Below are 27592 nucleotides of genomic sequence, written 5' to 3'. Positions count from 1 at the left end.
GATTTCTAGTTCTTGGTTCAAAGAATTCTGAATAGAATGTTCTTAGTTATTGTTGTCGTTGTTTTAAAATTTGTCCAAAAGGGTCAGGCAAAGAGCATGGCCCGTACAGTCTAGTCATAAGTTGTTCTTGTTCTTAGATGGAGAGTAGCGAGGGTTGCCATCATAAAGTGAGTACAGTTAGGTAATCTATGGTAAGTCAAGTGACAGTGCTAGACGTCATTGACATTCGACGACATTGATAGATACGAGATGGTTGATTGTCAATGTTAAATAACTGGTACCAATCTTAGTTTTTCCTACACTTGTGATTAAAATTAATATAATTTACATTTAACTGTTTCGGACTATTTAAATAACATGGCTACATCCATGTTTAAATTATCTTCAGCTTTATTTAATTCATCTAAAAACTTTAGATGCGTTGTTCGCCTTGTTGATAAAGCGAATTTTTCTACAACGAGTATCGTAGCGGTAAGTTGCATAATCGATCTGTTACTAACTATATTCAGTTATAATATATCACTAAATTAATAGTCAGTGCTGTTACCTGTATAAATATGTTTACTTTATTATCTTCTAGTTCAATTTTATAAGATTTCTGCGTGAAATAATGGCAATAGTTGTTTAACACGGTCGTTTGTTATCTCGTCTTAATTACGACGATATTCGAAAAAATAAATGGAACGTACATTAAAAATTTCGAGAACGGTTTATTTATATGACAGATCTGAAAGTATTTTAAATTCAGACTAATTTAAGATGTAAATTCAACCTGATCAACACATTCATCAAGTTGACTACTCTCTCTGTACCCGCTACTTTGATCGCGTAATCTTGATATGTTGGTTGGAATAAATGCTAGCTTAAACCATTTATTATCTTCTAAGCTTGAAGTAGATGTTTCAGAAATGTATGAAAGTCTGTGCCCATTCAACATACTTTTTATAAAAAAGTAATCTGCAATGTATTTGAATTAAACTTACATAGATAGATAGATAGATATATAATTTATTTGCATCACTTACAGCACACAAATAACATTAGCTATTGGTACATACTAAAAAATATAGTGAATATAGTGTGAATTTACAGGGTACAGAGGAATAACACCTGAGTCCTTAGGAATGGCAATGCATGGAGGGTATCATGGGCGAAACAGTATACTGTGGTATGTCCATGATACTGCTCATGTCTATAGGCGACGGTTACCACTTTCCATCAGATGGGCTTGTTTGCCATTCTAAGTCTTATAAAAAAAAAACATACAAGTTTTTAAGTTAAACCATAACAAATACAACTGTGAAAAACATCATATTTTGTGGAATAGTTTTTGTGTGATATCAGAACAAATACATGGGTGCACAGACATTTCTAAAAATTTTTGTTTTGATACTTATAATAAGACTCCTCATATGAGTTTTCCTTAAATATTTCTCATGCACAGCATTCTCTAGTTACAATATTATTATATTATTAAAATAATTAACACATACGAGGTTTGTCCGGAAAGTACGTATAAAAGTTTTTTAAAAATTTTATTTTACAATTATTCAGGTAAATCAATTTTATCCCCTTCAAAGTACTCCCCCTGTGACATAATGCACTTGTGCCAACGCCGTTTCCACTGTGAGAAGGCTCCTTGAAAGTCCTCTGGTTGTAGGTTTCTCAGCTGCCCCGTCGTAGCTTTTTTTATCTCATTTATGTCCCCCAAATGCCGCCCCCGAAGTACCAATTTGGTTTTTGGAAACAAGAAGAAGTCACACGGGGCCAAATCCGGCGAATAGGGGGGGGGGGGTGTTCGGTCACCGTAATGGAATTTTTACTCAAAAACTCACGGACAACAAGAGAGGTGTGGGCAGGGGCATTGTCGTGGTGAAGAATCCAACGCCCCTCTCGCGCCAATTCTGGACGAACTCGTGCCACACGAGCTTTGAGGCGTCTGAGCACATCGACGTAGAATTTTCCATCAACTGTCTGGCCTGGAGGGACGAATTCTTGATGGACAATCCCCCGAACATCGAAAAAAACAATCAACATTGTCTTGACATTTGAGCGGGATTTTCCTTCACAGCATCATCCCCATAAACTGTTCTGAGATCGGCAAAAATTTCACGGCCATTCTTGCCGAGTTTCGAGAGAAACTTGATTACGACGCGCTGCTCTTCAACGGAAGCGGGCTCCATGCCGACGGGGTTTCGTTAAGAGGTAACTTCACAGATGGCGTGACAAGCCAGTTCGCACCGCACGGCGGTCAGACCAGAACTGAAGCATTGTTAGGGACATAAGGAAGGGGTCCTGCGCTTACCTGGCCTCCCCACTCCTCTTTCTCGCATTCCAGAACACTTTTATACGAACTTTCCGGACAGACCTCGTATATATTAAAAGTAATGTTTATGTATTATATGTGCATTTCTTATGTGTATATTATATTTATATTGTGTATTTCCTTAATGTGTTACTATAATTGTCACATATTTTTCACCACATCTGCCCTTCATACGCTTTCTGTTCTTACCCAATGATTAGCTGGTAGAGAATGCCATATGGCATAAGCTCGCCATTTGTACAAAATTTTATTGTGCAATAAAGAATAAATAAATAAATAATAAAAATTTATATACATGAAGTATCAGATGAAAAAGATATTGTTTATGAAGATTATTTTTGTGTTTAATTGCTGTTATTTGAATTATGATTCGAAGAGATATTCTCTCTCTCTCTCTGTCATATTTTTATGTATTATTAGTGTCTACAATAAAGTATTAAATAAATAAATATGATTCTGTTTATGTAAAACTTTAAATAAGTACATCAAGTAATAAATTATTTAATATTAATGAGTAGCTGATATCTACGGCAATTGCCTGGTGTATAAAGTAGTATATTCTGCGTGTATATATGTTATGGATCAAGTGAGGACATTATACAAAATGCCCAGGCATTATGAATAATTGCTAATTATATCGAATCAAGTGAATAATTATAATCCAAATTTTTTTTTTTTTATTTATTTAACACTTTATTGCACCAACATAACATGATTTGTTAAACAATGTTCAATACGTATAGTGTTGTACAAAAGGCGGTCTTATTGCTAAGCAATCTCTTCCAGACAACCTTTGGGCAGAAAGAATTAAAGCATAAATAGGTAGGTGGCATGTTAAAAAAATAGATTTGAAAAAAATAATATCTGTGACAACATAGTCATATACACATACATAAATAAACACATACATCCAAACATATACATATATATATACATACACACATAAATATATATACATACATATACATATATACGCACAAATACATACAAATATACCATACTAATACACATATATATAACACACATGAAACTGGAAATACATAGGACTAAGTGATTATAAGGATAGGTAGTGGGATTTAACTAAGTTTTTAAAAATGGGCAACGATTGAGCGCACCGTATAGAGGTAGGGAGTGAGTTCCACAAACGAACTGCTTGCACGGAAAAGGATTTGGAGTAGAAAGAGGAAGAATGAATAGGAATTATGAGTTGGAGGTTGTCAGTACTACGTAAAGAATAAGAATTAGAATTGCTCTCTCCAAGAAACATAAAACGTTCTTTTAAATAATGGGGTGTAAATTTAATCATTTATCACATTGTCTGGTTATTATGAATATTGCATCGTGACGATTGGGCAATTTGATAATAAAGCTACATTGGACTAGATGCGAGGACGTAAACAAACATGTGACATGCGGTGACCAATCAGAGATCGCAATGGCAGCATGCGGACTTCAAATACTCGTTGTTTTTGTTTTGCATTAAAAACGAATAGTAGCGGATGCGGATGAGTTTTATTTTAGCAATTCATTGTCGAACTACAGTGAAACACTTGTTAGTATTTGTTTAAGTAATTAATCGTGGATATATCAAGATTGAATAACATGAATTTATTAATTTATTCAATCTTTCGTAGTAGTTGCTAAAAGGATAAAATACTCAGTTTTTCACCAACAAAAGCTATACTGAGATGATTGAAAAAGTTTAATCTGCAATTTAAAAAAAATAGTACCAGCATAAGAAACCAAAAGATTATCAGCATTTACGAAGACTTCACGTCATAACGTTTATTTAGAGTTAACGTCAAAAATAATAGTAATGAAACATGTTTTTTATTACTCTGCCCTATATGTGATGGATATTATGTATAATATCCGGATAATTTAATTATTTGAATAGTTATCATCAAATTGTCATCTCGTAGTAGTCATTTTTCATAATGTTCGGGCATTATTTATAAATCACACATTAATCACTTTGTCCATAACATTACATAAAAACCGCGGAGCACAAATCATAAACTTCACAAAAAAATTTTGACAGAATATTTTTAAAAATTGCTTGAGAACTGAATCCGAACTTTGTTTACGGAAAGCAATATACCTATATATCAAAAAGGTAGTCAGACACTTTATTTTTTTTTTTCGTAATTAAAATTAAAAACAATTTGCTTGTGTTTTTGAGGATATATTATAGTATATATACGTTTAACTTAAAAATTGGTATAATATATATGAATAGCGGTTAAGCCTGCTGACGCGATATTCCGGCAAATTCTAAATCGATTTTATTCGATAGGTTTATTCCTTTGTTAGTTATTACTTTTAAAGTCTTTGTATTTTTTTTTTTTGTACAAGAAAACTTTGATTACTCGTATATCTTAAATTTTTTTAAAAGAGATATATTATTCTATTTTACTTCATTAAATGTATACAATATAGTATACTATATTTATATATTTTTTATCATTGTTTAAACTCATATAATTATATATTAATTTTGTTGTCATTAGTTCAAATAACGACGACGAAATTAAATAATGATAATTCCTATCAGGAAAATAATCTGATAGGAATTATCATATTTTTTTGTTGTTGACTGTATTATAATTTAGTAGGTAGATAGGTTCTACATTATGTAATAACTCCATAAGTTAAACAGTAAATTGATAACATACAGTAGGCATGTTACGGCCGTAAACCATATTCGAATCAGTCCTTCGTCTACTCTCAATACAAGCGGTTGATTTCGCGGTAAAAATATCTCTAAAGAACAGTGTAATTTGTAATAGATACAGCTAACTAACCAACAGTGGGGGATAGTAACCGGTCTGTCTCACGTCCAATAAGTTACTCTTTGCTCGATTTTGTCTTTAAAATAGACTGCACCGTTAGATTTTAGAATAGACTTAAAACTAATTGCGTTTAAAAAAAGAAAAAGTGACTGGCCGAAAATTATTTGGTTTTTAATCTGTACACTGCATAGAAGTGACTTTGGCGGGAACGTCGAGGTGACATTGAAATTTTAAAACTCGTTTTGTGTTTATTTTTGTGTAAATTGTTAATATTTACAATGGCGTGTTCCGTGTGTATGAATCCCGAGGGGAAACCGGTTAAAATGGTGAGTGCTGTAATAATATAAGTCTTTTATTTTTAATATGCCTTCACTATATTAATAATGCTAATTCATCTTGAAATTATGACACATTTGGGTCGATTCTAAAGTGCTGCTCTCTATACGCTATCAATAAATATTTGCGAAAGTGTTATGTTATATAGTAAATTTAAATATTTAGATAGATAAAAAGTAGCCTATATCCTCCATCAAAATACTATATGTGTACTTATACATATATCACAATAATAATATAATATAGTATATGTAATTTTATAATGATTGGTTAAGCCGTTAAGAAGCACAAACACGTTCACTTTTCCTTTATAATATTTGTAAAGATTAGAGTCAAAATTAAATTCAAATCTATTATATATTAAGTACATATTGTACTTTAGAATATTCCTATGAAACTATAATACATATTAGAGATAAGCAATAAATAACGCTTGAAAATAGACCTACTAATCCTATGGGAAATTACTCCATATTATTCAAGGAAATTATAACTTTTTATTAGTAAAATATTATTTGTAGTCGGTTCAGTTGTTTCAGAGATTACCTCATATATATGTACAGACAAAATTACCCCTTTTAGTGTTACTATACTCGCATAATGTAATGCAGATTACAAACGGTGATTTCATCATATTACAGGCCAGACAAACACGTTCTGTTTACACGATCGTAACAATTCTGACCAATTATTGTTATTGTTTTAATAAGCTAATAGATAGGTACTTAGATATTTCAAAAGTAACTTATTATTATTATCGTTCACATGATAAAATCCCGAGTAAGTGATAGATAAATGTGAAGTACAAGTGTATTGTGTAGTTTAAAACTTGTCTATTTTCGTAAAAATGTTTTGATATTAGCTATTAGTTTTTGTTTAAAGGGTAACAAGATCTTTGCAAATTTTATGCATTTTTTTTTAAGATTATGATTTACAATTTTAATTTATTACGATACTAATCTATGTCTATATTAATATTATAAATAGGAAAGATGTGATTGTATGTTTATTTGTAATGGATAAACTCAAAAACTACTCAACCGATTTTAAAAATTATTTCACCTATAGCAAGTTATCGGACAATAACATAAGCTGTAACATAACGTTTTATCTACCCGCGTTAAGCCGGACCGAATTGCTAGTTTTGGATATATTATTTACATAAACTTTTTCGATTTATATAACGTACATATGTATATATAAAATATACATGAAAAACATTTGGAATTATCGTGGGCAAGTTTATTTATTAAACAACATTAAAATGTATGTTTTTAATTAAATGCACTGCATATTTTCGTCAATTTTGAATTAATTTTGATGTTTATTTTTCAATGTAAATATAAGTTGCAGATTTATTTTGTAAAAGTACTTGTCTGAAGGAGGAGGTTCTCGATTCATCTGTATTTTTTTTGTATACATGTATGTTAAATCTTCCTCAAATCCCATATTCATTGTGTCACGATTGAAGTGACTTTTTTTTACTGTATCATCGTCTCAGCCATTATCTTTCCACTGCTGTGCGCCTCCCCCGCCGGCCAGTCGAAATATTTTTTTCTTGGGATGAAATTTTAAACTGCGTACGTGTGTTCAATAGGGCCGATTATGGGGCGCCATTTGTCTAAAGCTGTTTTTTTTTTTAAACTTGTTGCAGTCCCGGACCACCCACTGAACTCTGTCAAAAACATTTACACTTAGGCCCTAAAATTAAAAGTTTAAAGGCTTTTTTATATATATTAAAAAAATATACTTCTATTGGTAGTTTCAATGGATTCCATTGAATTCGCCGCCTGACGATGACATTTACGTATATTTAGAGAAATGTCGCCTCAGAATTGGCGTTGGTATTGAAAAAATAATAGACATTTATCGTTCTTTAATATCCATGTTGCAGAGAAAGGAACGTGACACATTTGGAGAATTAGATGTGCCAGATGACAAGTTGTATGGCGCGCAGACGGTACGCTCTGTTATGAACTTCCCCATCGGTGGCATCGAGGAACGCATGCCGGTAAATATATTTACTATTTTTTTTTTATTATATCAGTCATCAAATGCATTGCATGAGAGGAGGCATGGGCATCACAGTATATTCTGTAATATCCATGCTACAGTACGTGTCTATAGGCGGCGGTTACCATTTACCATCAGGTTGGCCGTCAGTTTGACTATCATTGCACGTTGCATACAAAAAAATGCATATTTATGGATACCCAGTAACGCGAATTGCTTACCTACTCATACTACTATTTCTGCTTAGTTTAGGACTAGATGACGTTGTATATCATCATCATCGAATCAGCCGTTAGCTGTCCACTGCTGGTCATAGGCCTCCCCCATAAGAAGGGTTTTGCCAGTAGTTGCCACGCTTGGCCCGCCTGGGTTAACAAGCGCAGTTAGATTTTGGTAAACTTTAAGAGGGTCGCTGCTGCCCATTTTCAATTATTTAGTTCCCTTAGTAAAAATATCTATTTTAAACGAATTACAACGGCATTTATGCTGACATACTGATTCATGAAAAGTGGGAACCGTCGACTATACACATAAACAGCATCGGTGACTATCACAGAGTGCTGTGTCGCTCATGGTATCTATTATGTGTTGCAATTCCTGAGAACTATGGGGCAATACTATTTCTGTAATTTCACTGCCATATGGCACCCTTCAAATAGAAACACTTATGCGAGTACAGCTGTTTGGCGATAGAAACTTGAGTGTATAATGTCTCCCTCTGGTAAATATTGTGAATGCAACATTTTACTCAACGTTTATAATTTATCATAATAATTACTTTAGTACCTATGTATATCGTAATTATGTATGTATATCGAATTAGTAAAAATTTTTTTTCGCAATTTGACATTGTAAACAAGCTGACGATCAACCTGATGGTAAGTGGTAAATACCGCCTGCATGTTTAGAACATGCACAACAAATGCATACATTTTTCATGAACATGCAAATATGGAGTATGCAACTAAGGCGCTTTTAATTTCTGTACACGTACGCGATATCATCAAGAAGGTACTTTGACATCAAATCCTCGTGTTGGAAGGTTTAAGAACGTGCGAGTAATGACTAATGTCTAGTTTAGCAAAAATGGTCATCATAGGTTGCTGACTACTTCATTTTTTTTTATGCATCTTAGAATGGCAAACAAGCTGACGGCCCACCTGATGGAAAGTGGTAACCGTCGCCTATAGACATGAGCAGTAACATGGACATAACAGAGTATACTGTTTCGCCCATGATACCCCCCATGCGTTGCCATTCCTAAGGACTCGGGTGTTATTCCTCTGTACCCTGTAAATTCACGTCATATCCCACCCTTCAAACTGAAACACAGTCATGCAAACATAACTGCTTCATGGTAGAAACACGAATGGGGCACAGGTATCCAAGCAAACGACTTTTGTACAAAGTCTAATTATGTCAGATTAGCCAAGTGTATTTTAGTTAGATTTATGGGAAAATCACGTCGGGGTCACCAATTATGGGAAATGAGTAAGTAAAATATTTAATCCAATGTTCAAACGTCTATATATTTAAAAAGAATGACAATTTTCAATTTATTTTGCGCGCGCAACCTCGCATACGCTCTGTTATTCATCATTTATTTTTCTACAGAAATTAAAAAGGTTTAGTTATATATAAAGGTTTGTTATATATACAATATATATACGCCACAGATTGTATAAACAGGAAGTGTATTTTGAGTACAAATCATTGGGACATTTAATCAATTTGGTATATAATATTTCAAAATTTAAAAACTTTGGCAGTCTGTTGTCAATGCTTATCCCGCAAGGTACTTGGCGTATATTAACACGAATGTTCTACGAACGTTATTCCCAAAGAAGCAGTAGAAACACGGCAAAAAGTTTTGAGCCTCCAAACTAATATACTTACTACAATTAAATTAAATGGGAAAGTTTTTTTCAACCGACTTGAAAAGGAAGGAGGTACTCGATTCGGTTATAATTTTTTTTTTGTTTGTTACCTAATAACTCCATCAAATTGTTCTAATATTGCAAGTGCGAAAAATTTAATGTTTATTAAAACTTCTATAATGCCTGATCTTGAACACTTATATTTTCAATTTCACTAGTAGAACATTCGTACAAAAGTATATAATAATATTATATGTACATAACAATTTATGCACAACAATTGTGCCATTGAAAGTGCGTTAGTATTAGAGTTAATTCTATGGAAACCCTTGAACGACTTTCTAAAGGTTGAATTCCGATTTATTTCCAACCAGTTACGCAATCAGACCCGTATACTCGACTCGTACCTATTAAATCCCAAGGTAGAAAGTACATGTGACCGCATAACGTATGATATCATATCGCACCGCTGTTTATCTAACGTTGATAGTAATTGTGCATTGACCGGACGTTTGTGTGTAATCAGAGGCCTCATATGCATTTGCGTGGTACTTCTGTCCCACACTATTTGCAGGGTTGGGTATTTTTTTTCTTTAATTGGGGATAATTTAATGATAACCCCGCCTGTGCTATTGGTTTACACTGGCGGGGTATTAGTGAGTGATGATAGGTGACGATGAAGTAGGTCAGTTAGCCCATCGTGACGAATTTAACAAGAATTAGCCTAGATGGTTTCCACGGGGAACCACTTGGCAGTCGACCGGATAGGGTATATTGCTAGCAATAGGAAGGATTGGGTATTTTTTTTTGATGGGTGAAAATGGTATGGTAACCCCGCCTGTGCTAACGGAATACGCTGGCGGAGCACCAGTGAAGAGTGATAGATGAGAATGTAAACAGGCCAGTTAACCCATCATGATAGTTTCCAGGGAGAACCGTGAGGAGGTCGACCTGGTTGGGTATTTTGCTAGCAATAGGATGGGATCTCAGTCTCCATTACTAATAATCTCTTTCCCCCCGAGTTGGGTATTTCAGTTTGGACAGTGGGATATGGTAGTGAAATTACAGGGTACTGAGACGTGTCAGTCTCCAGGAATGACAACCCTTGAAGGGAGAATAAATATTGTTTGCCATTTTTTTTATACCACTGAGGTGGCAAACAAGCATACGGCCCACCTGATGGCAAGTGGTTACAGTAGCCTATGAACACCTGCAATACCAGTGGTATTCCGCGTGCGTTGCCAACCCTGAAGAAACTTCTTTACCCCCCTTTCGAAAAAAATAATATACTGATAGCTAGATAATATACATGCATTAATGTCAATTTAGATTAAACAAAATAAACAACAATTTAAAATATGGTAAAAATAATAAGAAGTCCGTCTAGTTATATATTATAATAGTTATATCAATCTGATCAATTATTTGTAAGTCATGTGTGAAACCTTTCTAAACTATATCTTTCAAAGTAAAACCTACTGAACAATATATTTAAACTTACATTTTTTTTATACAACTTAGAATGGCAAACAAGCTGACGGTCCACCTGATGGAAAGTGGTAACCGTCGCCTATATACATGAGCAGTACCGTAGACATAACAGAGTATACTGTTTCGCCCATGATACCCCTCTGCGTTGCCATTCCTTAGGACTTAGGTGTTATTCCTCTGTAACCATGTCCCACCTTTATTTACAACCTTTGCACCAGGCGTGCTACCATTCTAATTCTACTTAAACAAAGTCGCGTGCTAAGCTAACAATGGCATCCTTATTTTCAGTACCCGGTGATCGTTGCATTCGGTATATTGAAGAAGGCTGCCGCAAAAGTCAACATTGAGTATGGTCTCGACAAGAAAATTGGTAAGTTTGTGTTAAAAATTATATTTCTTACTGCCTTCTAAAAGAGGAAGACCAAGACCCAGAATAAGCTACATGGGGCAGATAAAGAAATACTAGGTGTCATGTCGTATAGGGAGGTCAAGGATATGGCCTGGGATAGAGCCGGATGGAGGAAGATGCATGAATTTGTTGCACCGACTAGAGGAAACTCCTAAATGAAAAGAAAAGAAGACTACCTTTTAACCGCAACATAATCCATGCCCTTTGATCGAGGTAATGTTGATTGCCCTGTAAAAATAGCCTATGTCCTTCTCCGTCGCCAATAATACTAGTAAACCAAATTTTATAATGATTAGTTCTTTGTACTAAGATGTAATAAATACTCTTTCACATTATAATCTTAATAAGGACAATATACTACAATATATATATATATATATATATATATATATATATATATATATATATATATATATATATATATATATATATATATATATATATATATATATATACTGACTTATGAGGTAGCAAACGTAAAAAAGTCAGTCAAGTGCAAGTCGGATTCGCATAACGAGGGTCCCGTACAAAATTATCAAGTAATTTTTTTTTGTGTAATAACTACTTTACGGTTTTCGGATTTTTTCATTGCTTGTCAAATTTCATGATTCTAAGTAAACGGGAAGTACCCTATAGGTATTGATTCCCTTTGCGAATGTCAAAGTAAGCGATATAAATGGAACATAAACGGCCGTATCTTTTGATTGCGTCGATTTAGAATCTTGACGTTTTCACTGCTTTTAAGAGATTGCAGACCTGTGTATATGATATTAATTTCAACTAGATACCTCCACGCGTACCTAAGAAAAAGGGTCTTAATAGACGGAAGGACGGACAACGAAGTGATCCCATAAGGATTCCGTTTTTTCCTTTGTAGATATGGAACCCCAAAAAAATAAATCGAATCAAGAACCTCCTTCTTTTTGATGTTAGTGGATAAAATAGAAAATGGCGTGCAACTATGGCCCAGGCACAAGGAAAGAATGTCAAACGAAAAGTTAGGATAACGACAATGTCATAGGTTAATTTTTATCCGGGTCACGGGTAAAAACTAAAAATTAATATCTGAATATATGTTACTTCATTTCATTTACAATCAGGTACAATTGACTGTCTCTAAGCCAAGGTTGGCACTAATGTAGTATGCTTTGTTCACAGCGGAAGCTATAATGCAGGCGTGCGAGGACGTCATATCCGGCAAGCTGTACCGCGAGGGCCACTTCCCGCTCGTCATCTGGCAGACGGGGTCTGGTACTCAGTCCAATATGAACACCAACGAGGTCAGTTTTTTTTTTGATGGATGAAAATGGTATGGTAACCCCGCCTGCGCTAACGGGATACGCTGGCGGAGCACCAGTGAAGGGTGATAGATGAGAATGAAAACAGGCCAGTTAGCCCATCATGATGAATTCATCAGGAATTAACCATGATAGTTTCCAGGGAGAACGGCGAGAAGGTCGACCTGGTTGGGTATATTGCTAGCAATAGGATTCTCAGTCTCCATTACTAACAATTTACAGGGTACAGAGGAATTACACCTGAGTCCTCAGGAATGGCAACGCATGGGGTGTATCATGGGCGAAACAGGATACTCTGTTATGTCCATGCTACTGCTCATGTCTATAGGCGACGGTTACCACTTTCCATCAGGTGGACCGTCAGCTTGTTTGCCATTCTAAGTTGTATATAAAACAAAAAAAAAGTAATACTTTTCGAAATCAAAATAAATGGTTTTGCCACAATTGAAGTCTTTTTTGTGTTATGATAATATACACGCGATGGAGGGATAAGGGATTGTTAGTAATGGGATCAAAAACTCCCATGGCTAGTAATATATCCTATAAGTTTTGTTGAATTCGTCATGATGGTTCAACTGCCTTTCTTCCATCCTTACCTGTCATTTCACACTGGTGACCCGCCTGTGTATACAATTTTTCTTTTATGCAACTTAGAATGGCAAACTAGCTGACAGTCCACCTGATGGAAAATGGTAACTATGCCTATATAGACATGAACAGTACCATAGACATAACGGTGTCTGTCTGTGTCGCCTATAATACCCCTAATGCGTTGCCATTCCAGAGGACTAGTGTTATACCTCTGCACCCTGTAATTTAACTGTGATATCCCACCTTTTAAATAGAAACAGCCATGCAAACACAACTGTTTCACGGCTGAAACACGGATAGGACAGAGGTGCCCAAGCAAACAACTTTTGTACAAAGTCTTCCTTTGGTAAACTTTAAAAAAATACATTTCCAGGTCATATCGAACCGCGCTATCCAAATCTTGGGCGGTAAACTGGGCAGCAAGGACCCGGTGCACCCCAACGACCACGTGAACAAGTCGCAGAGCTCCAACGACACGTACCCGACGGCCATGCACATAGCGGTGGCCATGGAGCTCCGCGACCGCCTCATGCCGGGGCTCGTCGCGCTGCGGGACACGCTCCTCGCCAAGTCCAAGGAGTTCGATAAGATCATCAAGATTGGCCGGTGAGTAATGGACCATGTAAACCAGGGGTTCCCAAACTTATTTTGTCTACTGAGTTCTGACCATTTTGTGTTACTGTGGCGCATTCACGAGAAATTGTGTAACCTCTTTTATGTTTAGGGGGGAAGGGATTGCTAGTTATGAGTAAGTTAGTCCCATTGCTATCAATATATCCTATCAGGTCGATCTCCACGCGGTTTCTCCTGGAAACTATCGTGACCAATTTATCATTGAATTCGTCACGATGGACTAACTGACCTGCCTTTTAATCCCCACCTATCACCTCTCACTGTACCCCGCCAGTGTATACAGATAGCGGTGGAGTTACTATGCCATTTTCACCCATAAAAAAACTCTTATGTACTTTTTTTTGTAGTATATGTTTTGTTTGATTTCCTTAAATATGTGCACCAGTAGCTTATGTTATTTGTGTGCGATAAGTGATGTAATTGAATTATATATCTATCTATATATTTATTTATTTATTCATAGGAAAACCAGGGCTACACTACAGCAAATAGATACAGTTTTAGGATAACAAAATAAGCCACTAAAAGGTTTTCACAAGTAGCAACAGTATAGATACAAGGCGCTGTTCACAAAGCAACAAAAATTGGAGTTAACAAGAAAAAATTAAATATATATATATATATATATATATATATATATATATATATATATATATATATATATATATATATATATATATATATACTAGCTGACCCCGCAAACGTTGTTTTGCCATATACATTATTTCTAGAAAATAGTTTTTTTAGTTCAATTAAAATTAGCTAATACTATGTCGTAAAAGGGTAAATAGATCGTAAAAGGGTGAAAATTTGAAGTTGTATGTATTTTTCAATGCTAAATCATATTTAAATAAAAATAACAAAAATTGTCAAAAAAAAAAAATAAAAAAGAAATTTATGGGTGGGTCACCCTTATCATTGAGGGGTATAAAAAATAGATGTTGGCCGATTCTCAGACCTACCGAATATGCACACAAAATTTCATGAAAATCGGTTAAGCCGTTTCGGAGGAGTTTGCTAACAAACACCGTGACACGAGAATTTTATATATATATATATATATATATATATATATATATATATATATATATATATATATATATATATATATATATATAAATGTATCACTTTCCCCCCACCACTAGAACCCACTTGATGGACGCGGTGCCGCTGACGCTGGGCCAGGAGTTCAGCGCGTACGCGACGCAGCTGACGTACGGCATGGAGCGCGTGTGCGCCACGCTGCCGCGCCTGCACTACCTGGCGCTGGGCGGCACGGCCGTCGGCACCGGCCTCAACACGCGCGTCGGCTTTGCGGAGAAGTGCGCTGCCGAGATCGCCGCCCTCACTGGTATGCGCTCCTAGTACATTGCGAACATATTCAGCTCGATTTGATAGTAAAAAACGCCCGCTGATATATCATCATCATCATCACCGTCATAGTAATCATTTTATGCAACTCAGAATGGCAAACAAGCTGACGGTCCACCTGATGGAAAGTGGTAACCGTCGCCTATACACATGAGCAGTACCATGGACATAACAGTGTACTGTTTAGCCCATGATACCTCCCACGCGTTGCCGTTCCAAAGGATTCGGGTGTTATTCCTCTGTACCCAGTAAATTCACTGCCATATCTCAACCTTCAAACCGAAACACAGCCATGCAAACCCAACTGCGTCACGGTAAAAACACGAATGGGATGCCCAAGCAAACGACTTTTGTACAAAGTGTCTCTCTGCTATACTATAAAGACCACCACTTGGGATCCACTTCATCAAACATTTCTCAAGTGAATTTTGTCTGTAAGGGGAAGATTTGCCAGTAGTTGCCACGCTTGGCAAGCGAATTTGTAACTGCAATTATCCCTCTAATATAATAGTTTAAATTTCAGGTATTCCCTTCGAGACAGCACCGAATAAGTTCGAAGCGCTCGCATGCCACGATGCGCTGGTGGAAGTATCCGGAGCCTTGAACACGGTGGCCGTGTCGCTGATGAAGATCGCCAACGACATCCGTCTGTTGGCCTCGGGCCCCCGCTGCGGGCTTGCCGAGCTGCTGCTGCCTGAGAACGAACCTGGATCCTCTATTATGCCTGGTGAGATCTTAATAACTTAACTAGAAACTTAATAACTTAACAAGAAACTTAACTTACTAAACTTAATAACTTAACAAGAAACTTAATTTACTAAACTTAATATCTTAATCAGAAAATTAACTTACTACACTTAATAACTTAACAAGAAACTTAACTTACAAAACTTAATAACTTAAAAAGAAACTTAACTTAATAACTTAACAAGAAACATAACTTATTAAACTTAATAAATAATAATAATAGAAATAAGTTGTGACTTTCGACCTTCTACAGGAATTATAATAAAAGGTATCTAAAGTATGGCTTATTTTGTTTGCCATTCTAAGTTATATAAAAAAAAATAGTACGTGTATAATAAATTTTATAGTAATTGGGTAAGCTGTTAATGCACTAACAGGTAACAAACCAACTTACTATTCCATTTATATTTTTTTTTTAATGAACGACAATGGAATGGTAAACCCACTTGCGCTAACGGTATACGCTGGTGGGGCAATTTTTTAATATTATAAGCTGTTATCTGTCCACTGCTGAACATTCCTTCCAGGCTTCCCAATAAGGGGAGTTTTGCCAGTAGTTGTCACACTTGCCAGGCGAATTGGCAACCGCAGTAAAGCTTTGGTGAACATTTCAAGAGGGACGCTGCTGCCCATCCCTCGACGACTGAGTCTCCTTAAGTCGCCTCTTTCGACATCCACTCGAAAGAAAGGAGTGGCCCATTTTATGCTGGGACCACACGCCGTTTTTATAATATTAGCAGAGATTATTAATATACAAGAATTTACATGTGCCTCCAATCAAACAGTTTATAATTACTCCTTTCCATCTAAAGGTTGGCTGGAAGAGATCGCTCTCAGCGATAAGGTCGCCCATTGTTTTCTCATTGTGATTATTTCTTGTAATTGTTTATATTTATAATAAGTTTACTATTGTAATCTTTTGGAGGAAACAATAAAGAGTGTCTATCTATCTATTATTAACATGTATTCTTGCAGGCAAAGTGAACCCGACCCAGTGCGAGGCGCTGACGATGGTGGCGGCGCAGGTGATGGGCAACCACGTGGCGTGCACGGTGGGCGGCAGCAACGGACACTTCGAGTTGAACGTCTTCAAGCCCATGATCGTCGCCAACGTGCTGCGCTCTATCAGGCTCATCGGTCAGTGTTTTTATACAATGCTATTTGTCTATCTATCACCAGAGGGAGACTTTGTACAAAAGTCGATTGCTTGGGTATCTCTATCCCATTCGTGTTTCAACCGTGAAGCAGTTGTGTTTGCATGGCTGTGTTTCGGTTTGAAGGGTGGGATATGTCGTGAATTTACTGGGTGCAGAGGAATAACACCTGAGTCCTCAGGAATGGCAATGCATGGGGAGTATCATGGGCGAAACAGTATACTCTGTTATGTCCATGGTACTGCTCATGTCTATAGGCTACGGTTACCACTTTTCATCAGGTGGGCCGTCGGCTTGTTTGCCATTCTAAGTTGTATAAAAAAAAATATCTTTACCCGTATCCCAATCACTACATGGGGTCGTAGTAATATGTTTGTCATCCATATTACAAAAAGATTTGGCTTAGTTTTACGACGGTTTTTTTATACGACTTTATATTTTACATGAATATATATTTTCTATTTCCTTTTTTTTCCCACTTTTCCAAATTAGGATTTTTTTTGATGGGTGATAATGCAATGGTAGCCCCGCCCGCGCTATCGGTAAACACTGGCGGGGCACCAGTGAGGGATGATTGGTGAGGATGAAATGGCAGGTAATTTAGCGCATCATGACGAATTGAACGGTAAATTAGTCACGATGGTTTCCAGGGGGTACCGCGTGGAGGTCAACCTGATAAGTTATATTGATAACGATGGGGACAAAACTCTCCGTTACTAATAATCCTCAAAATGAGGATTGGTTATTGGTAATAACAGAGTTGCCGCAGTTTCATATGCCTCATCAACATATATTGTCTTTCTCCATCCCATATACTTGGGTATATCAAAATTTTGTATAACTACATTGGTGTAGTTAAACAAAATTTTATGGAGATTGATTGACCCGGAAAAGTAAACGGCCTTTACCATCACTTATCAACTCTCATTGATATTAAGCCAATGATAAAATTTTGATTCAAATAACGTGGCCATATAGTTTTAACTTATCCACAGAGGCAGTGGTTGTCAGAATTGTCTTTAATCAGGGATCATTGTGAGAATCGAGGCCTATAAAATCAAAGACAGCTAAATCCAAGTCTGTCAAATGTTCAGGAAACTAGAAAAACTAATATTTGGTCAAGGATATGAAACGATTGAAAAAAAATTAGAATATTAATAATAATTTGTATTTTAATTAATAGAACTCTCTCTGTATTTGAGTACAGAGTGAAAATTGAACGATTTTATAGCGTTTAGCTGCCTTTTTTATTTATTTATTTACAAGAAACATGGTAAGTGTATAGATGTTACAATAAGTCCTCATATTTCGCCATAATTAGGCACACAAATATTAAAACTTAAATTTGATTTTATAGGCCTCAATTGATACATTATTTTTTTTGTGATTTCACTAATAATAAAACTGATTTTTACAATGAAACAATGAATTAATTAGTAAATATTTATAAATTTGTATTATGATCTGAACATAGGACTTATACTTTTTATACAGTGACACCGTTCAAATTAATTAAATTAAATTAAAATAATAGTTAAATAAAATCTGTCCACCAAGTGTATTTCTAATTTATAAAAATAAATACTTTTTTTTGTTTATATAATTACTTTTTTATACACCAGGTGATGGCTGCCAGGCGTTCAACAAGAACTGCGCAGTGGGCATCAGGGCGAACGAAGCGCAAATATCCAAGATCATGCGCGAGTCGCTGATGCTGGTCACCGCACTCAACCCGCACATTGGTTACGATAAGGTATTGTACCATAATAAATTAAGATTTCAACGCAAAAAAAATATTAATTGTTTATTTATTTATTTATAGGAACACCAACAGCATAATGCATTATAACATAATATATAAAAATACAATTTTTTTTTATACAACTTAGAATGGCAAACAAGCTGACGGCTCACCTGATGGAAAGTGGTAAACGTCTCCTATAGACATGAGCAGTATACATGATACATGGTTTCGCCCATGATACATGGGCGAAACAGTATACTCTGTTATGTCCATGGTACTGCTCATGTCTATAAGCGATGTTTACCACTTGCCATTCTAAGTTGTATAAAAAAAAAGATGAATGTTTGTTACTCTTACACAAAAACTATTAAACGGATTTGAACCAAATATTTTTATTTATATTTTCAAATTTGTTACATAGACATTTAATTAAAATCTAGTTCAGTACTTGAGTTATTAAATTATTAAAGAAATATATATATTTTTTAAAGCAATTTGTCAGATTCGCTCTTAAACTTACCTGATGCAAAATGATAGAAAGATCTAAGACGAAATGTGTTTACTGTCTTTATACGAGGTCTGTCCGGAAAGTTCGTATAAAAGTGTTCTGGAATGCGAGAAAGAGGAGTGGGGAGGCCAGGTAAGCGCAGGACCCCTTCCTTATGTCCCTAACAATGCTTCAGTTCTGGTCTGACCGCCGTGCGGTGCGAACTGGCTTGTCACGCCATCTGTGAAGTTACCTCTTAACGAAACCCCGTCGGCATGGAGCCCGCTTCCGTTGAAGAGCAGCGCGTCGTAATCAAGTTTCTCTCGAAACTCGGCAAGAATGGCCGTGAAATTTTTGCCGATCTCAGAACAGTTTATGGGGATGATGCTGTGAAGGAACCAACCGTCCACAAGTGGCTAAAAAGATTCAGAGAGGGCCGAGAAAGCGTTCAAGATGACCCACGTTCAGGACGTCCTTCCACTTCACATTCCGACGAAAACGTGGAAAGAATTCGAACTTGTGTTAATGGGGACCGTCGTTTAACGGTCAGACAGGTGGCTGAAGAGCTTAATTTGGGCAAAACCGTGGTCCACGAAATTCTAAGAAACGAACTTCAAATGAAAAAAATTTGCGCCAAGATCGTTCCGTGAGTTTTTGAGTAAAAATTCCATTACGGTGACCGAACACCCCCTATTCGCCGGATTTGGCCCCGTGTGACTTCTTCTTGTTCCCAAAAACCAAATTGGTACTTCGGGGGCGGCATTTGGGGGACATAAATGAGATAAAAAAAGCTACGACGGGGCAGCTGAGAAACCTACAACCAGAGGACTTTCAAGGAGCCTTCTCACAGTGGAAACGGCGTTGGCACAAGTGCATTATGTCACAGGGGGAGTACTTTGAAGGGGATAAAATTGATTTACCTGAATAATTGTAAAATAAAATTTTTAAAAAACTTTTATACGTACTTTCCGGACAAACCTCGTATCTAAAATTTATTTATTAATTCTATTCTAGGCTGCACAAATAGCGAAGACGGCGCACAAAGAAGGCGGCACCCTAAAGGACACAGCTATCAAACTAGGCATCCTAACGGCGGAACAGTTCGACCAGTGGGTGCGACCGGAGGACATGTTGGGGCCCAAGTAAAGTGGTTGACAGCGCGACGTTGCGATATCAGCCGATCTTGTTTATAATCATAAAAAAAAACATTTCTCAGATTACCGCTACTGTATATTGTTCATTCTATTTTTGTCTAATTATTATTATTATTTCTAATCTAAGTTTCAACAATACTGAACTCGCAGAACATAAGTTATCTCGCACTTGACTTTTAAAATATGTATTGTATTATAAAGTTACATGTTGTTTATTATCACACACTACTCTGGAACGCGCTTCCTGATACCATTAACTACCAACTAAACCGTCTTGAAAGAAAAAACGTTCATGCTCACTTTTTTACTTTATCCGAACAGTAAGTACTTTATATTATTCTCAATTTCGTGTATAATGTAGTATATGTCATATATGTGTAAGTATATTTGTTATTCATATATATTTATTCGTTTATATATGTAATTTTAGTATGTATGTATAACAATAATCACTAGTACCGCATTCGAGTATTCTGACACTTCCCTATGGTTGACTGGGAGACAATGCTTTTAGCATTAAGTTCGCCATGTACACATATTTGTACTAATGAATAAATAAATAAATATTTTAATACCAATTCGACATTTTTAACTTCGGTACGTACATATATTACAATGGTCTCATAAAGGTGGGCAGAATCAATTGAATGAAATAAATAAATATATTTATTTAAATTTTAATGCACAATTGTATAAGTAAATGTACATATGGCGGACGTAACACCTAATGGCGTTCTCTACCAGGCAATCAGAAAATTAAGTAGGCGGTGCATTTACTACTAAAATATGTATAAATTTTGTTACTACATATTACATATATACATCCATAGATATATCTTATTCATACTGTCATTTAATCTAATTTTATATAAAATGGACTCAGATTGGTCACTCGAATATGCTTAAAATGTACAATATTTCTTTCAACTTTTGAAATTTTAGAGGTATACAATTGATTTTTTACTTCTTTCTAAAGTTTTGTACGTTCTTACAATAAATAATGAATTATTATTGAAAAAATTAACAGTATGTGATATTGTTGTCATATTAGATTAATTAAAAGTTTTACTCGATCAACGAAGAACTGTTTGATTTACTACTTATATGTTTGAAACTGGGAGAATGCTGAATTTTATATAAACATTTGAATGTATAGTAATAATATTTCATTGGTAATAAAAGAATATTTCCCTTCTCTATAGAGAAGATTTCTAAGTACTGATGCAGTAGGAACATCGCAACGGATATGCATTTACGTTGCACAATAATTAACACGAGCATTGTAAATAATATTATAGTTAACATAGCTATTTTATTATGTTTATTACTTGTTTTGTATAATATTTTTGGTTTAAAATTGAATTGTTAAATTATTTATATTAGATTGTTTGCTATGTTAATCTTATTAATTAAAACATGTGAATATTATTGTGTGGTTTCATTATTAGTATTATTTCTGTGTTCTATATATAGCCAATGGCAAAATCTTCAATGTTATTGATATTATATCTAAGTAGCGTAATTTTAAGAATGAATTATTGAGAAAATTATTTTTAGAATGGCCGTGCTACTCTAGTTTATAGATTTTTTTATACTATTACTAGCGACCCGCCCTGGCTTCGCACGGGTGCAATGTTGATACCAAATATACCTACCTACTACAGAATGTCCTTATAAACAATGTTTACAGCTGTTTTGTTATTTGAAAATACAAACATGATAAAGTGCTATAGAGCGAAGTGTGGCCTTCGACGCGCTGTTATATTGGCACGCGCCGCCGGCCTGGCCAGTACCGCCGCACTGCTATGTCCCTGCATTTTAAATACTAATTAAAATCAACATTCTGACAAATCACATGATGGAGGGTGGCGCTTATCCAACAGACCCATTACTAGCTATATACCCTAACAGGCCGACCTCCACGCGGTTCTCCTGGAAACTATGGTGGTTAATTTTTAATGAATCATCGTGATTGTTTTATTGTTGAATTATTATCGTAATGAATACACCTGGAAATCAGCACGATGGTTTCCAGGGGAACCGCGTGGAGATCGACCTGACAGGGTATAATACTAGCACTGGGACTGGTAACCCGCATTACCAACGATCCCTTCCCCCCACGCTGAGAGGCTTGTAAGGTTATTAAAATAAAATTCATGAAAGATGCTTCATCTACATTATATTTTATCTATAATAATTGTTTTACATGATTTGCACAATACAAATACGTTTGGTAAAATCTTTGGTATATTTTCAATTTGATAAGTAATTTATTTATCACACCATGCCATTATAATATTTATGACTACACTAAATCAAAACTACCCAAGTGGAATGAATTTGGAACGTACTATAATCAAGAATAAAAAAAGTATATATAGTTTAGAAAGTTTAGAATCATAGAAGATTACATTCAAGTTAAGCTCTTTTTATGTGCTCAATCGTAGAATTCAATTTTAAGAGAATGAGAATTATATTAATTATAATTCTCATGTTTTGAGTACAATTATTTTGTCACAATTATCTATTGGTTATATGTGAAATTTGTAAAAAAAAAAAGCATAAAAATCTTAACAGTAGACAATATTTTACTTGGTGTCTATTTTCATTTTTTTTATTCAACTTAGAATAGCAAACAAGCTGAAGGCCCACCTGATGGAAAGTGGTAACCGTCGCCTATAGACATGAGCAGTACCATGGACATAACAGAGTATACTGTTTCGCCCATGATACCCCCCATGCGTTGTCATTCCTGAGGACTGGGGTGTTATTCCTCTGTACCCAGTAAATTCACGTCATATCCCACTTTTCAAACTAAAACACAGCCGTGCAAACACAACTGCTTTACGGTTGAAACACGAATGGGACAGAGGTAACCAAGCAATCGACTTTTGTACAAAGTCTCATTGAAGTCCTATTTAAATTTTTATTTCACTACTAATTTATAATGTTTTTATATTAGACAGTACACACATGTAGTTCCTCCTGTGAATAAAAAAAAACAGTAGGTGTTACAAATCATCACAGCAAATTAATTAAGAATTGGAATGATTAAGAAAACTGAATTCTAAATCATCAATATTTTGAGCATTAATTGCTATAGCCGGAATAAGATTATTAAGATAAATACTATATATATATATATATTTATATATATATATATTTATATATATATATATATTTATATATATATATATATATATATATATATATATATATATATATATATATATATATATATATATATATATATATATATATATACTATTACCTAAGGACTAGAATATTAGGCTAGTAATTATATCAAGTGAAGCATGACCAATTGATCATGGAAGGCATCTTAACATTTGATTATGTATAAAAGTGTATACTTAAATGATAAGTTACATAAATACATCCTTAATATTTTGGAACTGCTTCACAGCAAGATCTACAGGCAGATCAAAATTATGCGGGGTCAACCGATCGAGGCTCTGCAGTGTATCCTGAAAACCTGTATTTACAATATAACTAGTCGAAGAATAATAAGAATCTATTAAAGAGCGATTTTTAAGTATGATATTTAGCCATAAAACCAATTTGTGGCAGTTCAAGGCAGCACAAACTAAAGCTTTGAAGTGAGCATCGTAACTCCTTTTGTATGGAGTGTGCGTTGCTATAATGCTGCCAATGGTGCTCAACAAACTCTGTTTATTAGTGATAGCCGTCCCCCCGACTATATCTAAGTTAAAGCTTTGACTTAATTTCCTAGCTGGAGTAGAATTAAACCTGTCCCCATCGTTCAATTCATAGTACCGTAAAATAAGTTCCCAAATATGAGGTGCCTGAGACGCTGAAGACCTTCTGACAGGAAAGCAGCCAATTATAGGGACTAGAGATGATGACTCTGGCCCCACCAATCCATGGTGGAGTAAGTCCCTCAAATTAACAGCTAAGTGACGTCGTACAGCAGTCGTTAGTGGTGCATCGTTGATGGTGATTCCGCCCTCTTCTGATTCACTATCATAACTATCAATAATTGAATGGGACGATCTGTCTCGTGACACCAAGTGGAGCACAGCATCTATTGACATTTCAAGTTTAGCACGCAGATTGCCCCAATGGGTGACAATAGTGGAGGATTTCCTATCAAAGCTTTTACTTGAATTTGGTGAACAACCAAACTGTGATACAGTAAAAATTTGTATTAACGTAGAAGCCTTCCTCATCAAGTTGATGGTTTCCGTTTTAAGATCATCATTCACTTTGTTTTTGTGGAAATTTTTCTCGAAATTTTGAGAATTAACCTTCTTAGGTTCCGTTTTTGTCTTGCCGTTGTCTCTTAGTTCCTCGGATTTCATTAAACTAATGAATTTTTGCATGTCCTCAACATGAATCTGTAGTTTACTAATTATTTCATCTTTGGACAGCTGCCGGTCCGCGTACTGACGGACAGCACAATTAATTTGATGTCTCAGTTCATCAGCACTTAACGGTTGATGGCATCCTTCATCCAGGCTTTGGTCTATTTCACTTCTTAAATGCTCTATTAATACTCTGTGTCTACTATCACTTTTGGAACTAGGGTTGGCTACAAACCTTTCTAACTCTTTCAACTGGGCTTTCAATCTTTCGATAAAATGCGCCTGTTTAGCGCGTTGTCTTCGCATTTTCCTTTCCAACTCTAAACATTCACTACAACTCGTGTCACCCGAGCTGCCCTGTGGCGCCGCCCGCGTGTCAGTCACCCCTCTTGACGTAAACTCTTCCAAAGCTTTTAACATAAGATCCTTTTCTTCAGCAGGGGCCTTTAATATTTGTCGTAGTCTAAACTCTACTTGCGCTAAATGTGACGTCAAAGAAAACACTGAAGATGATAATATTTCCTGTTCCTCCTCCAATGCGTGCAACCTATCTCCTGTAGCTTGTTCAGGTGGGGTTTCTTCACACAAAGTCTCCTTCGGAGCGCCCAGGGGCTCCCGTCTCGGCTCCTGCCATATAGGTATCTCGTTCTCCTCATAATCACTGTTGCTGTCCATTTTTATGTATGTTAATTTATAAACAATTGGATCAGTCTATTTTTCCGCATAGTTTATTTTAAGAATACATGGTGGAAAACTGAAATTCGAGGAACGAAATTGAATTGATTTTGATTACCTCCTACCAACTTATGTACGGACGTCATACGTCTAGTGATGGCGAGTCAGATTGACTTGAGTACTGATTCGAATAACTAATATGTATTCAAGGTTTCGAGAACTCGATATACAAAAGTCGGATATACGATATTTGAAAGCAGGTTTTGAATAATTTCGGTTCTACTTGTGTATTTATTATAAGTTTTTCTGTTTCTGTTTTACTTCTAATTCAGTTAGTATATTACTCATATTTAGTAAAGGAAAAATTATAAGTTTTTAATTATTTTATTGTTTTCATAAAAGTTAATTTCAGATATAAGTTGAAGAAATACTGGAGTCCGATAAAGTACTCGAAAACAGGTATTAAGTAGTTCTTCGAGTCCTCAAACTCGAGTCAGGTTCTAATGAAGGCAGACTCGGTACATCACTATATAATACTAGGCATGTGGGCGTACTTGAAATCGGTAACAAATACAATATCTAGGATCGATCCTATATATTTAAAATGGCACTTAAATTTGATATTGGATATGTTACGCTGTTGCTATCAATAACTTCCATTTATTAATATCTAATCTGTTGATTTAATATAATATATCTTTTTTTCGTTTCTGTTCCATATTTTTTTAAGATTAATATTTAAATATTCACTAATAAATAGAGGTGCCTAATATATAGCAATATATGTATATTCTATATACAATATACACATATCAACTCTATGAATCTATTAAATACAAGTTCTCCAGTATATTATATCGAAATGAAAAATCTGATCAAAATGGATATACTCGTAGATATCCGACTGATATAAGCAATAACAAAATGTGTGATGACTATTTTTCCACTATCAATATCCAGAGGAATCCAATATAAATGTAAATATCGTACCGATACCGATATGACCCATGCCTACTAATACTCTAAATTAAGAGTGTATAATATAAACTATATTATACACTATAGCAATACCTATATATTGTAGTTACAATATCTATACATTAATTGGCCCAATAACAGATATATTAAATATCGGTTATAAAATATATAATATCGAAAAGAAGAACCCGCTTGTAATGAATATAGATATCGGACTGGTATGTGCGATATTGCAATGGGTGGTCATCAATGTCCAATAAAATTCAAAATATAGATATGATATGATATTATCCATCTCTACTCTAAAGAAGATCCTAATCAAAACTAATATATAGATACAATACGTAGGTATCGCGTACCAGCGATATTTACCTATTAAATGAAAGAAAGACGTCACTTACGTCAAAATATGTGTTATGATTTGAATGCTGAACAATGTATGGATTAGAATTAAAAATAATGAAATCGGTCTTTGCAATTTACTCTGTCGTTTGTCGTTTTTAGTTGTCTTTATGCTTTTAAACTTTAAAATAAAATGGATGATAATAGAATTGTATCCCAGCTGCGCTATCGGTATACGCTGGCGGAGCACCAGTGAGAGTGTAAGCAGGTCAGTTGGGTTTGTTTTTTTTTAATAGATGGTAATGGAATGGTAACTTCGCCTGTGCTATTGGTATACACCGGCGGGGCACCAGTGAGGGATAAGTATATGAAGATGAAAGCAGGTCAGTTATATACTGACCTGCTTTCATCCTCATCTTGAGCAATTCCACAAAAAATAATTTCCAGGGAAACCGCGTGGAGGTCGACCTGCTAGCAACAGAGTTGTTAGACCTCATTACTATCAATCCCTTTCCCCTCTATTGGAAGGTATTATAGCAAGAATAATCAAAGTTACCAATTTGTTCCATTGTCATTTGTTACTAAACGCACAAACAGATTAATCTTGCAGGCAGAGAAATCGATTTAGCTAATTTATAATTGGCAAAGTTAACCCAACAATTAGGAATAGGGTGGGGCTGAATATCTATATATAGTAAGTATACACTTAGTACTGTACTGTACTCACAGGTATCTGGGATACTTTCTCGTAACTATTGATTTCTAACAGTCGATTTTCCTTGTCTAAATATAGATAGACACAAAATTGGAATGCGTTAATTATTATTCAAG

At 35.3% G+C, this 27592-nt stretch overlaps 2 protein-coding genes across 3 annotated transcripts; one reads left to right on the top strand and one right to left on the bottom strand.

Annotated features, from left to right (window-relative positions):
• The first annotated feature begins 236 nt into the window (after nt 1-236).
• LOC113512897 (fumarate hydratase, mitochondrial-like) lies at nt 237-21851 on the top strand. Of its 2 annotated transcripts, none has more exons than XM_052892634.1 (10): nt 237-471; nt 7349-7465; nt 11124-11205; nt 12403-12524; nt 13507-13739; nt 14912-15117; nt 15661-15864; nt 16860-17021; nt 18661-18791; nt 20284-21851. In XM_052892634.1, the coding sequence occupies exons 1-10, from the start codon at nt 358-360 to the stop codon at nt 20413-20415; spliced, it is 1503 nt and encodes a 500-aa protein (XP_052748594.1). In that variant the 5' UTR covers nt 237-357; the 3' UTR covers nt 20416-21851. The 2 variants fall into 2 exon arrangements, with proteins under 2 accessions (XP_052748594.1, XP_052748595.1); XM_052892635.1 differs by lacking the exon at nt 237-471 and adding an exon at nt 5031-5444.
• A 734-nt stretch (nt 21852-22585) lies between these two features.
• Nucleotides 22586-25597, bottom strand: LOC113512905 (RUN domain-containing protein 1). Its single transcript, XM_026896866.3, has one exon. The coding sequence runs from the start codon at nt 25439-25441 to the stop codon at nt 23807-23809; it is 1635 nt and encodes a 544-aa protein (XP_026752667.2). The 5' UTR covers nt 25442-25597; the 3' UTR covers nt 22586-23806.
• Between the last annotated feature and the right edge of the window lie 1995 nt (nt 25598-27592).

This window comes from Galleria mellonella, unplaced genomic scaffold (assembly GCF_026898425.1).
Source record: "Galleria mellonella isolate WM207_F2 unplaced genomic scaffold, CSIRO_AGI_GalMel_v1 utg1634, whole genome shotgun sequence".
In the NCBI taxonomy this organism is placed as follows: Eukaryota; Metazoa; Arthropoda; class Insecta; order Lepidoptera; family Pyralidae; genus Galleria; species Galleria mellonella.
The sequence above is the reverse complement of the archived record's forward strand: the minus strand, read 5'-3'. Positions and strand labels throughout refer to the sequence as shown.

Coding starts and splice junctions, on each gene's coding strand:
- LOC113512897 (XM_052892634.1), top strand. CDS start 358: ATGGCTACATCCATGTTTAAATTATCTTCAGCTTTATTTAATTCATCT. Junction 11,206..12,402: donor TGGTCTCGACAAGAAAATTG/GTAAGTTTGTGT, acceptor CTTTGTTCACAG/CGGAAGCTATAATGCAGGCG. Junction 15,865..16,859: donor TGGATCCTCTATTATGCCTG/GTGAGATCTTAA, acceptor GTATTCTTGCAG/GCAAAGTGAACCCGACCCAG.
- LOC113512905 (XM_026896866.3), bottom strand. CDS start 25,441: ATGGACAGCAACAGTGATTATGAGGAGAACGAGATACCTATATGGCAG.